Genomic DNA, 12906 nt, shown 5'->3' with positions numbered 1-12906 from the left:
ATCAGTGGTGTCATTACCCATTTAGATGGAGACAATTCCCAGGAGCTCCAGCCATGGTGTAGGGATCTTCGGGTGTGTATCCATGAGTCTGGAAAGCAGAAAAGGGTCTTATTAAATCGGGAGTATTGCCCCATCACGCCCTGTCAGTCTCTTTAACTAGTCTGGTCTACTCGAAAAGCAAATGTGTGGCTGGTTGTTTTCACAGTGCGTTTTCTGCTAGGCTGTGCCTAAAATCAAAACATCAGCTGAAGCTTGTGCAACTGACTCCGTGAGCAAACACGACAGTACTGTACCTACGAGGTCCTCGTGGATTTGAAAGCCCCAGGTGTCCTTTATCAGCCTCTCGTACCATCACAGACATCGTCTGCTCCTCAGACAACCTGCTCACGTGATCAGCTGTGGGTTTCAGCCCAGTTCACTCAAGGAAGCATGCACGGAGCCCGCGTGTCCATGCCACCCTGCCACTGATGAGCCCGCGGACCTGCAGGACAGCTTTGAGTGTGGGGATGGGGGGCACAGCCACAACCTGTCCTGGTGCAGAGGATGGCTCCTGCCTCTCCGAGAGGTTCCCGGAGAGAGGGGGGGGACACTGAGGGGACGTGTGTGAACCATGGGGACGCTGAGGGGACATGTGCGAGCTGTGGGGACACTGATGGGGATGTGTGTAAACCATGGGGACACTGAGGGGACAGATGTGAGCCACTAAGGGGGGCACTCAGGGGACATATATGAACCATGGGGACACTGAGGGAACATGTAAAAGCCATGGGGACACTGAGTGGGACACTGAAGAGACATGTGTGAGCTGTGGGGACACTGAATGGGATGTGTGTGAACCATGGGGACGCTGAGGGGGACACTGCAGGGATGTGTATGAACCATGGGGAGACTGAGGGGACCTGTGTGATCCGTGGGGAGACTGAGGGAGACACTGAGGAGACATGTGCGAGCCATGGGGACGCTGAGTGGGACACTGCAGAGACACGTGTGAGCTGTGGGGACACTGATGGGGATGTGTGTGAACCATGGGGACACTGAGGGGACATGTACGAGCCACGGGGACACTGAGTGGGACACTGCAGAGACACGTGTGAGCTGTGGGGACACTGATGGGGACGTGTGTGAACCATGGGGAGACCGAGGGGACCTGTGTGATCCGTGGGGAGACTGAGGGGGGCACTGGGGGGGACGCGTGTGAGCCGCAGGGACACTGAGGGGACACTGAGGAGACCTCTGAGGGGACACGTGTGAGCTCTGGGACACTGAGGGGGACACCGAGGGGGACACCGAGGGGGGGTGTGCGAACCAGGAGGACACGGCGGGGCCGTGGGCACGCCGAGGGCCCGCGGGTGGGGCGCGGGGGCTCCGTGGGGGCGCGGAGGGGACGTGCGGGCCCCGCGGGCGGCGATGGCGCTGGGGGGCCCCGAGCCGGCGGGCGGGAAGGCAGCGGCCGCGGAAGCGGGGGGGAGGGGGCGGGGCGCGGTCACCGCCCCCGCGGGCGGGGCCCGGCGGCGGGGCCGGGCCTCTCGGCGGGGCCGGCGGCCCAGCGGCGGGCGGCAGCGGCACACGAGGCGCCGCGCAGGCAGCCGGCGAGCGGGGAGGGCGCCGTCGCCGCCGCCGCCGTGCCGGTCAGCATGGAGGCGGCGGGTGAGGCGGGCAGCGGCCGCAACGGCCACGCGGAGGGCCCGGCGGCGGGCCCGGCGGCGGAGCAGCAGCAGCAGCAGCGGGGCGGCGGGGCTCGGCTGCGGGGCTGCCGGGGCTTCCTGCGGCGCAACGCGCTGGTGCTGCTGACGGTGTCGGGGGTGGTGGCCGGCGTGGCGCTGGGAGCCGCCGTGCGCGGCGCGGCGCTGGGCCCGGCGCAGGTGGCCTACCTGGCCTTCCCGGGGGAGCTGCTGCTGCGGATGCTGCGGATGGTGATCCTGCCGCTGGTGGTCTGCAGCCTGGTGTCGGGAGCCGCCAGCCTGGACACCCGCTCGCTCGGCCGCCTGGGAGGCATCGCCGTCGCCTATTTCCTAGGCACCACGCTGCTGGCCTCCGGCCTCGCCGTCGCCCTCGGCTTCATCGTCCGCCCCGGCGCCGGCGCCTCCGCCCTCAACGCCCCCCAGCTGGGGCTGCCCAGCGCCGTGCCCACCAGCAAGGAGACGGTGGACTCCTTCCTCGACCTCGTCAGGTGAGGCCGCCCCGCTCCCCCCACCTCCTCCCCGCTCCCCGCCCTCCCCGCCGCCGCCGGAGGATGATGACAGACCCGGCGATGTTGCACGCTGCAGCCGGGGGCACCCCCCCTTCCCCCTCCCCCTCCCCCTCCTCCTCCTCCTCCTCCTTCTCCTTCTCCTCCTTCTACTTCCCATCCTGGCTTCTCCAGAGGCACCGCTTTCTGCCCAGGTACCCGCAGCCCGGTCAGGTATAGGGCTGTGTGGTGCTCTGCCTCTCCCCCGCTTTATTTTTAATTTTAGGCTCGCTGGCTGTGAGGATGAGCCGAGTCTTGCTCGGAGCTCTGGGTGCCTGGGCCCGTTTTTGGTCCCAGCCGGAGGGAAAGCGGCTCCTGGGTGCTGGCTGCAGGGCAGGCATGGCCTTGCCTGGCACCTTGCCCTGCCCGGCTGCCTGTAGTTGCCCCGTCTCCCGCAGGCAGGGCAGGGCAGGGCAGGGCAGCTCTCCCCATCCCTCACACGCACCTTTTTCTTTTATTCCCTCACCCTTTACTCCGTCTCCTCACACAAATGCCAACCTGCCTCTTAGAGTGCCCTCCCGCCGGTGCGGGCATGGAAATGCAACCCCGTGTTTCCATTGAGGACATACCCTAAACACAGTCTGTCATCAGGACACCCTGTATGTTTGTGACCTTCCCATCCCACCTCTGCACCTTGCAAAGACAAGACTCACGTTCCCCAAAACTACCTGGAAGCAAGGCTTCCACTTCTAACCAGATCATAGGCTTTTTGTTTTATCCTTATTCCTCCTTGCAAAGTTGCAGACTCCACCTTTTTTCTTTTTTTTTTTTTTTTTTGAGCCGGTGTCTTGTTGAGATCTGTCCAGCTCTTTAAGTAAGAGAGGAACACTTAAACAAATGAGGCAAACCTCCAGCCAGCTTTTTGAGTATCAGACTTCCAACTGCAGTCCCTTGTGCTTTGATGAATCTTGGTGCAGAACCCCAGATGTGAACAGCTGATGTGTTTTGTTATCCCAGGTCTGGCTTTGCCACTTTTTCACTCCTGAGTAGTGTTGGGCAGTCATAGAAAAGTGTATTACAGGTGCCTGAGAAAAGCGGTGGAATAAAGGAAAACTGGGGAGCGACAGCTGGGTCTCTGCCGGTGAGCGTAGCTGAGGGAGTCATGGGAAGTGATAGCGCATCAATAGGGAGCATGGAGGTTTGCTGAAACATTGGAAGATGAATGACTTTGGAGGTGGTAGATGTTGCTACCAAGATGCAAACAGAAGAGTGAGGGAGGTGACCTGCATACCAGCAAAGTGGCTGGAGAGTTGTGCTTAGCAGATATCTTAGTAATTGCAAAGCTGAGTGGGGGATTTTTATTTAGATCATTTTCTTTGCTTTTACGAGTTCAGTTTTTCAGACTTTTTTGCTGTGTCTGGGTAAATGGATGTGGCAACTAATTAAAAAAAAAAAGGGAAAAAAAAAAACAAAACAAAAACACAATGCCCAAAACTGTATTTAGAAATCCACGTTAATGTCTTTTTCTCCCCCAGAGAGAAGTATTTTCCCTTTGGACAGAAAGTAAGTCTGGTTTGTCTCACTGGCAACCATGTACTTCGTGTCCTCAGCCCACCTCTCTTAAGGATCAACAATTAAGGACGTCTCTTAAGGACCAGCAATTCCTGACAGAGCACATTAAGAAGTAATAACACGGCAGTAGGAGTAGGTGTGCTGGCTGTGAAGGTGACCTAGAGTTGAATGGAAGTCTAGGCAGGTGAAGGAAAATTACAAAAAAAAGGAGTCAGCACAACCGGGAGAGTTGGGAAGACGACTGTAGCGGTGCCTGCCCCGGGTGCATCCTGGCGTGGCTGCTGTAGCTGGTGTTTCACTCCCGTGTCACCACACAGCACGGAGTAGGATGTAGCTGAGAAACAGGGCAGGGATGCTCCAGCGAGCTGCAGGCTGTGGGTAACATCTGTGAGGTTGGGAGCAGAAAGCTGCTTCTTGCTCTGGTCTGTAAATGCAGGTAGAGAGTTCATCTTCGAAGGGTTGTAATGGTGGTGGGATTGAGTCCTTAACTCCAAAGTAACGCTTATAATGATGAGACTTGGGTAAAGCATGCCACTTGCGGAGGGGTTTCCTTCACGGAAATGAGGGGCCAGGGCTTTCCCCCAGTTCATGTACAGTGGGCTGTGAATTCAGCTTTTTCTTGGAGCCCCGGGGAAGGGCTGTTGCAGCCACATTGTTGGGCACTCCAGTTGTCACAGCAGCGACAGCGAAATCCAGTCCAGAAAAGATGCATTTGGACACAGCCGTCACTAAAACTCCCAGTCGTAGCACAAATCCCTGACAGACCCAGGGATAGAGGGAGTTATGTGATTTTCTGGAAATAATATCTCCCTCCCTCTGCCTTGTAATTTTTTTTTTTTAATTGTTCTTGAAAATGTGGGTGTTCTGGTTTGCGCATCGATGTTGGTCCCTGCTGTGGTGGAAGGTACCAGAAAAACCTCATCGTCAGTTAATGAGGCCTTGAGTCTATAGGGTCTGGAGGGCTGAAACCGTTGCCTTTGGTGTGGGTGGGTCTTGCAGCATCCTGCTCTTTGCTTTTCCTTCTCTCTTTTTGGTCATGAAACTTTCTATTAGACGCAAGAAAACTTTGTTTTCAATTGTGTCACAAGACTGCCTGTGTCCTTCAAGGCTTCGCTGCTCAGTTTCAGATAAAAGGTAAAAATGAGGCGCAAATGGGTAAACTGAGTTCCCCTACAGCACTAAAAGCAGATGTAGAACGTGGCCCAGGGAAGAAACAGCAAAGAGGAAATCACAGCTGTGAATCAGTATTTGCCATGGCTTCTGCAGGGATGACACCGGCTGTCCTTTCCCAGGATGCAAATCCCTTCTGCTTTTGGGAAGTGCATGAGTTAATGACCAAAGATGTTGCTTTCCATTGTCACAGCAATGTCTGGAGGCCAGCTTAATTCTTGGTCACGGTTTTCCATTTCCAAGTCTAAAGCTGCCATACAAACATGCATGTGTGCATACAGACACGACCTCTGGAAAAGAGATTTATCTTGGGCTTTGGTAGCAAATGAATGATGACTCACTGGTGAACTGAAAGGCTGTCTCTGTTTTGTTTTGTCCATTGACCATAGTCTCCAGGTCTAATTTGTCTGCCTTCCTCTGGCTGGAGGTGCCAGAGCACCCTCCTGGTTTCCCTTCAGGCAAGTGCAGGAGGCCAGCCTTCAGCATGCCTGGCCAGGGCTTAGGCACGCTGTCCTCTGCCCCAAGATGCAGGGTGGGGACAGCAGAGCTGTCCTGAAGGTGTTTTTGGGCACCACAGCAGGGATGCTGATGGCTCATCTCATCTCATCTCATCTCATCTCATCTCATCTCATCTCATCTCATCTCATCTCAGGCCTGTCATGCAGGCAGCTCTTTGAAGCTCCCTAAAAGATGAGCGTGGCCAAAGGCAGGGAGAAGCTGCAGCTCGGCTATCACAGGAGGGATCCAGTAAGAGTTCAGAGGTGCTTCTACAAGGCTGATGGCTTAAAACAAACCAAAAAAAACCAAAAAAACAAACAAAAAAAACCCCCCAAAAACCCCAAAACAACCAAACAACAACAAAACAAAAAACAAACAAACAAACAAAAAAAGTGGGGTGGTGCTCTGAACTCAAGGGGCAACCTTGGATTTCCTTAACTCTGTCACATGTCAGTGAAGAAAGACAGGCTTCTCCAGAGCACCCAGTTCAGGCTCTTATATTAAGCCAGGCTCTGGAGCACTCTTACTCTACGTGGTCTTAGCTGAAGGTGGACCTTGTGAACATCTGCAGAGCATCTGGCATGGAGAGCAGCTCGGTTGTACCAAATTGGTGAGCACCGAGTGCCAGCAGAAGATGAGGAGAGTGAAGAGAAATTTTAGAATTTCTTGTTTCATCCCTTACTCGTTTGTTTGGTGGAGAAGGCCAAGCAACGGAGAATAAAGAGCTCTTGTCAGCTTGGTGATGAAGTGGGTAGCAGGCAGAGGAAGAGGCTAGCTGTGATAGGGTGGGCTCTGGGGCTCGGCACCCACCTGGGTAGGTGACATTGCAGAGAGCCAGCTTGGCTCTGGTTGCGCCGGGCATCTAACCAGGGAGAAACAGTTGAGGAGGAGAGAGGCGGTGACAAGGAGGTGACCCCAGCCACCAGCAGCCCACCTATAGCTTGTTGGAAAGTGGTTGAAACAGCAGGATCAATTGTTTCGCAAGAATCTATTGATTTGTTAGCACTTTTGACAGGCAGTTGTCAAGACTGCATGTTTCAATACGGCCAGAGTTTTGTTTTAGCTCTGATTTATATTTCCTGATTCAACAAAATTAAACAGTTTCACAGGAACCTATTGATCCTGTCAAAATTTCCAACAGCGGGTGATCCTGGTGTTTCATTTCAGTGAGGTCAATGTTTTGCTGTAATTTTACACAAAAGACTTGAGTAGAAAATCTCACTCATCAAAAAGGAACATTTCAACAAAATACAATTTTTTTTTAGTGGGGAAAAAAGGTCTGGAACAGGCTTTTTTGGCCCAGTTTTGGGATGAAAACATGTTTTGAAACTGTGGAATTGGTTTTGGGAAAGGAATTCTGTTTTCAATCCAGCTCTAGTTGTAACAGTCCGGGAAGGGAAGGAGGTAGTAGCATCATCTGCTTTTTATAGGAAGGGTACACAGAGGTCCATGTGTCTGCCCCGAGCAGTAAGGTCAGGGTTTCTCAGGCTGCCAGGCAAGTCTGCAAAAGCAGTTTAAATTTTATTGCTCCTCACTGCCCTTTCTGTCTCTCTGCCCAAGGTTCTGTGCTGCCAAAGGGAGCACCCACGGTGCCATCAGCCAGCCTGTGCGTTGGCTCCGAGCGCCTTCAGAGCCAGAGGGGAGGCAGGCGTGAGCTTGAGTGCGGGGAGAAGCATCGGGCGCGTTTTGCTGGCTGGGCTGCAGAGCAGATGGCCAGGGTGGACCACGGGGTCCAGAGCACTCATGCGGTGACCCTCGCTCAGGCACCAGTCGCTCCGGTAGCACTTGTTTCTTATAGCCTCGGTCTTCCCGGTGAGTCACCCAAAAGCAGCAACTGTGAAGGCTGTCTCTGAAATCCCAGTGTGGAAAGAGAGCAAAACTTGACTGTTAGGAGGGGAGGGGGAGATGCCACCTTTGTAGTGATAAATAGAATAAGAAGTGGCTGGGGAACAGCTGCAGTTACACCACTGGCAGGTCCCCAGGATAGGCTAACCACTGGGTTTCGTAGCTGGATGGCTAGCTCTTAACTCTGGGGTACCTCAGATAAAAGGGAAATAGTAAATGTTACTGTCCACCTTTGCTTGTGTCATTTTCTGAGCCTGGATCCTTTCTTGAAGTATAGGGATTGCTGACTGATTTTTGTAGGAAGAACTCAGTGTTTTCATTCATGTGCCTGGACTGTCTGGTGGATTTTTTTTTAGGAAGCCTCTGAACATTTCTGCTTCTTTCTTCCGTTCTTTATATTCATTGCCTTTTAGTCCTGACTCCTCACAGTTACATTTTACTTTCCAAGCAACAAAGATGCAGACCGGACCATTAAGGCAAAAAAGTATCAAATATCTGCTATAAGTAAACATTTTCAAGTTTCTCTATGTTAAAGCAAATGCACACACTCGTGTCCAGTACATCCATGCACAAATCAAAAAGGAGATGAGAAAAATTGTTGTGTGGTATTGAATGAAAATCTTGGGACAGAAAGAAAAATAAAGGTACCAGAGCAATCCAAACTGGGCTCTGGCAGGTTGCCACAAATGGCAATAAAATTGCTGTCAGTGGATTCCAACTATTGAAAATACTTCATTGAAAAAAAACAGGAGATAACGCAACACAGAATATTTTTTCTAGGCTTCCTCACAAAAATATGTTTTCCAACAGCAAGGTTTTTGGCCTCAGAAGTGGAACCTTTTTGTAAGAAGCAATGCAAGAGGAATGTGTAGTATTTTAGAGTTTCGTTCTGCTTGCCTGGATTTCCCTTCATGCTTTTGCTGCCAGAGCAAAGTTGTTTGCAGAGCTCTAGCAAAAGAATCGTTTAGAAACAGTTATTAATAATAATCCCTTACACATGCCTGTAGGGAGTTCCTGTGCCATCCTTATCCTGCTGGTGGAAAGATAGAGGGTAAGGAGGAGAGGAATTTGCCTGTAATATCAAAATTGAGAAGAATGGGAGCTACAGCCCCTTGATGGTCCCTTTACAGCTCCAGGTTTCCTTAGTCACCTGGGATTCCCAGCAGCGGATGCTGCAGCTAAACTAAGATTTCTATTACAGCAAAAATACGGTGAGACCTTCCTGCTGAATTTGGTTAGAGGAGTAATGGTCCCTTCCCGCCTGGTGGCAGCAGCTCTTCCCTGGGGAAAAGGAGAAGGCTGCATTGATCTGGCTGCGCATGGGGAGATGGTGTGATGAGTACGGTATTCAAGCAGAAAGTACTCGGACCCTGAAACTCCCTCCCTTGCTGCTGCCGCTTTCTGGTTCCTATTTTAAGAGGATCCGAGAGGGGTGCTTTCTCACACTCTGTTGCGCAGGTACATGGCGGTTTCCTGGCTTAGCCCAGCTGCTGCTCCAGCCCTGGGACACAGCTGTCACCCTTGACAGCTGTCCGATGGATTTCTGATAATTTTTTGGGGCGGCTCTGTCTGCACGACTTGCAATAGGCAGAGAGAGACTTCCCTGCCTGCTGCTCGGTGAGGGGAGTAAAGTCTCTCTGTACTTTGCCTTTGCGCCACAAAGGCAGTTGGGTCCGTGCATGGGTAATCCATCCCTCTCTGTGGAGCGAGGTCCCGGCAGTGGTGAAGCACCTGGGGTGCGTGCAGCACATCTGTCCCCTTGCCATAATGTCACGCATTGCTGGCTCATCTCATCCTTGCCACATACAGCAAATTTAGTCTCTCTGCATCACAGGGCCAAGGCTGCCTGATCCCAGACCCCTGTGCTGCGCTCCTCATCACCCAGACTCAGGCTTTCCTCGGTGGCGTGCTCTTGCGACAGCCCACATCTGCTTCAAAAAGGCATCCATGTTCTGTAGCCTGAGGCATAGCAGTGGCAGGGATGGGGCCATTAGAAATAGCAGCAATAGTCAGCAATCCGGTGATTTAACTGGTGATTTATTTGAACTCTACGTTCACATCTGGTACAGGATTTTAAAGCAAAAAAAGACTTCTCAAGATTTGGTCCGCACGGAAAAACTGACTGGCAGACACCCACATTTAATTTGCATGCCCAATTACCCAGCTCATCAGCTTTCCTGTTCACTGGTTCCCCCGGACAGGAGGGATGTTTGTGCTTCTCCGTACAACTCCTCTGCTTAGGCTTACGGACACGGTGAATGCTGGCTCGCAGGGACAGAGCTGGGTCTGGATTTCTGTGGTGGGTGAACTTTGCCTCGCCGCGCATGATGAGCAAAGCCTGCAAGCACAAGCACATGATGAGCCCAGGCAGGTCACCAGCCAGCTTTTGGCTCTCCCTGGAGCACGCGGCATCTCTACCCCTTTTTTTCTAGGCACTGGCGTGGTGTTCTTGCACAAATCCATCTTAAGGTAAAAACCTGTGGTCTGACCCACCCATAATTAAAGTTTAATTTAATTCACACGCTGACTGATCTTAGGTGAGCGATGAGTGTACTCTGTGCAGAACTCGTGCCTCTAAGATAAGCCATTTATTTCTTTATTGCTTTTTATGACCCAACACGTTTCGTTCTTAAACTTCGGGATTTGAAACAAAGGGGGGCAAAACATTTTTTTTTACATCTTGTTGTGACTTTGCAGCCAGGTGTACTTCAAAGTTGGATTGAACAAAACACACAGATGCTTATGAGCTGCTGAATTTTTTATTTGGTAGATTGTCAAAAACGCTCTTTGCTGTCCTCAGAGTCGAGTCCTGCAACCGGTGCTCCGGGGATAAGGAAGAGTGACTGCTATATACTCGTATTTGAATAGCTTTAGTGCTATTCACACTTGAAGCAAGAACCTGCCCCTTGCCTTGCTGTAGCAGGGCTGCTGGCATCACTCAAGTATGTGCTTTAAGTATATGCTTGGAGTTAAGTTAGTGTTTAATTACTGAGGCCCATGCCTGACGTACTGTGTAAATTATGGAGGCTTTGGTTTCTCGGCCACATTTAAACATTGGAGAACCATAGTGTTTAGGCTTTAGGATTACTTCCTTTGGCTTTGTTTCATCAGGATGGAAAAGCTGATTTAAAAAAAAAAAATGATTTTTGCTTGGTTTTTAGTCTTTTTTCATCTCTTTGCTTCTTCAAAATCCAGTCAATTCTTTTTTTAAAAAAGTAATCATCCTGCTATGAAAAGTTGAAAAGAAATATCCTTATTTTCCCAATAGCGTGTTTTCTTTTCTTTAGTTAAAACTGTGCACTGAGCTGGGTCCATTTGTATATGTAATGTTTTACTCCTGATAAAAATAAGTCTGCTCTTACTTTACATGAGGTTTTTATCCACCAGAGAGTTCCAGCTGTGCAAGAATTGATGCATGTTAGCTGTTCCATTGATCTTATTTGACCAATTCTTAAGCATCTTTGCAGAGTTAGAGCTCGCTCTCCTACTTTCAGACAGACAGCTGTATTGTCAAATTTTAAGGAGAGAAAGTTGCTGTTTCTTTTATGCTCAGTGGAACGTAGACTCCAGAAGCCAAACTATTCTCACAGCCATTTGGCTTTTGCAGCTGCCTCCTAATACACGTGTAATGCAACAGAGAGAGAGGCTGAGGTAGTTCACAGCAGCCACTTGTTTGATGAAGGTCCATGTACTTTACATTGCTGTCAAGGCTGTGGGAAAACCCTCACTGTGCGGCAGGATAATGGAGCCGTGCAATGGAAAAGTCCAAAGTCCTTATCTGTTCCGTATCTTAATCTCCCTCTTGCTTTCAAAGATCTGACTCTGCTGCTCCGTTTCTTGCTGTGGTTCGGATTTACGCTTTCCATGTCATTCATGGAATGATCACAACTGAAAGCCTGGTTTAAAATCATGTTTGCCAGGGTAAATACAGCAAAAACTGGGGGGAGGTTAGCAGGGCACAGCCTGGAGGGAGCTGCAGCTTCCTCGCAGCAGCCCAAGGAGCAAAGGATGGGGAGCAGCTACCCAAATGTTTTTTTGCCACAGTTAACTGGCTCTGGGTAAGGTCTTTTGTTTCCTTACCGTAAGAGTTGCCATGCCTCCTTGATGCATTTGGCTGGCCGTGTTTTCAGTTCGTACCCCTAGCCTTCCTGCCCTGGCCAGCTAGGGTCCTGTCATGACCCCAGAGATCAGCTTTTATTCCTATTTTGCTTTCTGACACAGCAAAAAAAGCTGCCATTTGGCTAAGGGAACACATGCTCTTTGCTCACCATAAGCGGAGAAAGGAAGTGTAGCATTAAAAACAACTATAAAATACAACAAGAAGCAACTTTTTCCTTACATGGTCCAGTTAACCATTTTTCCTGTCCTTGTTGCTTCATAGATGCACATATACACTGGATGCCCAGTAGAAGTGTATGTCACTTTGCATGCTATCCTCTCTGCACAGACCTGATGCTCGATTTGCATTTCTGCATGAAGGCACTACCGAATTCGGATGTTGCAACTTTCCATACGAGTTGCTCCTACTTTCATCTGTGCTGTTTAACCACTTAAGCCCTTGCAGACAACTCTAGCCCGTGACATTGTTCTGCTTTACCTCGGTGTTCAGGGAAGCTGACCTTGTTGTGTTGAAGGGTTAAGCCGTTCTTTTAAGTGGATTTTGCTGATTGGATTGTCCTTCATGTTGATGCTGTGAGCAAAGTGTAATCACATGAGTAATGTTAAAAATGTGCCTGACCCTGGAGGCCATAAGCTGTTGCTGCAGCTGGTGTGGCTAAGACAGTTTCTGTAGCCAGTGGTTGATAGGTGTGTATAACTAGCATCCTGTCTGATTGCCTCTGGTGCCCCTACCCAAATGGTTAGGTGTGGCAGACAAGCAGGGACCTTTTTGTCTGAGCAAAAGAAGATGGCATTCACACCCCTGGAGACGTAGCAAGACATCTGCTCCATGCTGCCAGAGTATCTTCTGTAGTACGTACCTCACTAACGCCAATATGCTTGCCTTTGCAAAAGGAATGCAGTTTCTGGGAGTAAAACACCTTGGTGCATTTGTTTCAGAAGTTCTACAAGAAATATTTCATTTTCTTGTTTGTATTTTACAGAAACCTGTTTCCTGCAAATCTTGTTGCTGCAGCTTTCCGAACGGTAAGATATGTGTGGACTTTGGACATGAGCTACAGTGCACAGACAGACAAAGTGGCTGCTCTTTTTTGAAAAAGGACTAGAAAGGTGGTGTGGAAAATACCAAAAGTTAATTTACTTAGAGTAGGTGGGATTTTTAAAAGCAGCTGACGTAATCAGACATACAACTTCCATGGCAAATATTTTGATTTTTTGAAAAATACTCCTCAAAAAAAGGCATATTCATAGCCTATGTTTTGTATCTCCACCAAAAATGGTCTTGAAACTTTCGTACTTTGGGTGCCCTGTTGGGCAGCAATGGCAACTCTGCTTTGTGCAAGGCTGCTTATCACTTTGCAGGAGCTAGCTGGGAAAGCCTTGGGTACATAGTTTGGAGCTGGGCTCAGAACAGACAAGGCTAAAGACTTGTAGGCTCTCATGTGTGGCCTGGTGCTTTTATTCAGTATTTTCCATGGTATCCCAGCTCCATTACCTGTTGCCTGATGCTTTTATTCAGTATTTTCCATCATATC

At 50.3% G+C, this 12906-nt stretch overlaps 1 protein-coding gene across 2 annotated transcripts in view; it reads left to right on the top strand.

The window, feature by feature from the left end:
- Positions 1-1634: 1634 nt before the first annotated feature.
- Positions 1635-12906, top strand: part of SLC1A4 (solute carrier family 1 member 4) — a gene marked incomplete at its 5' end in the record, with an annotated part of 37615 nt that continues 26343 nt past the window's right edge. Inside the window, 2 exons of one of the 2 annotated variants that reach the window (XM_082305765.1) lie at positions 1635-2170; positions 12355-12397. In XM_082305765.1, the coding sequence (XP_082161891.1) occupies positions 1635-2170; positions 12355-12397 (579 nt within the window). The remainder of the gene's footprint in view (positions 2171-12354; positions 12398-12906) is intronic. The other variant, XM_082305766.1, reaches the window with a different exon arrangement.

This window comes from Platalea leucorodia, assembly GCF_965183815.1.
Source record: "Platalea leucorodia genome assembly, chromosome: 3".
Lineage (NCBI taxonomy): Eukaryota > Metazoa > Chordata > Aves > Pelecaniformes > Threskiornithidae > Platalea > Platalea leucorodia.
This window is presented reverse-complemented; position numbering and strand designations above follow the sequence as displayed.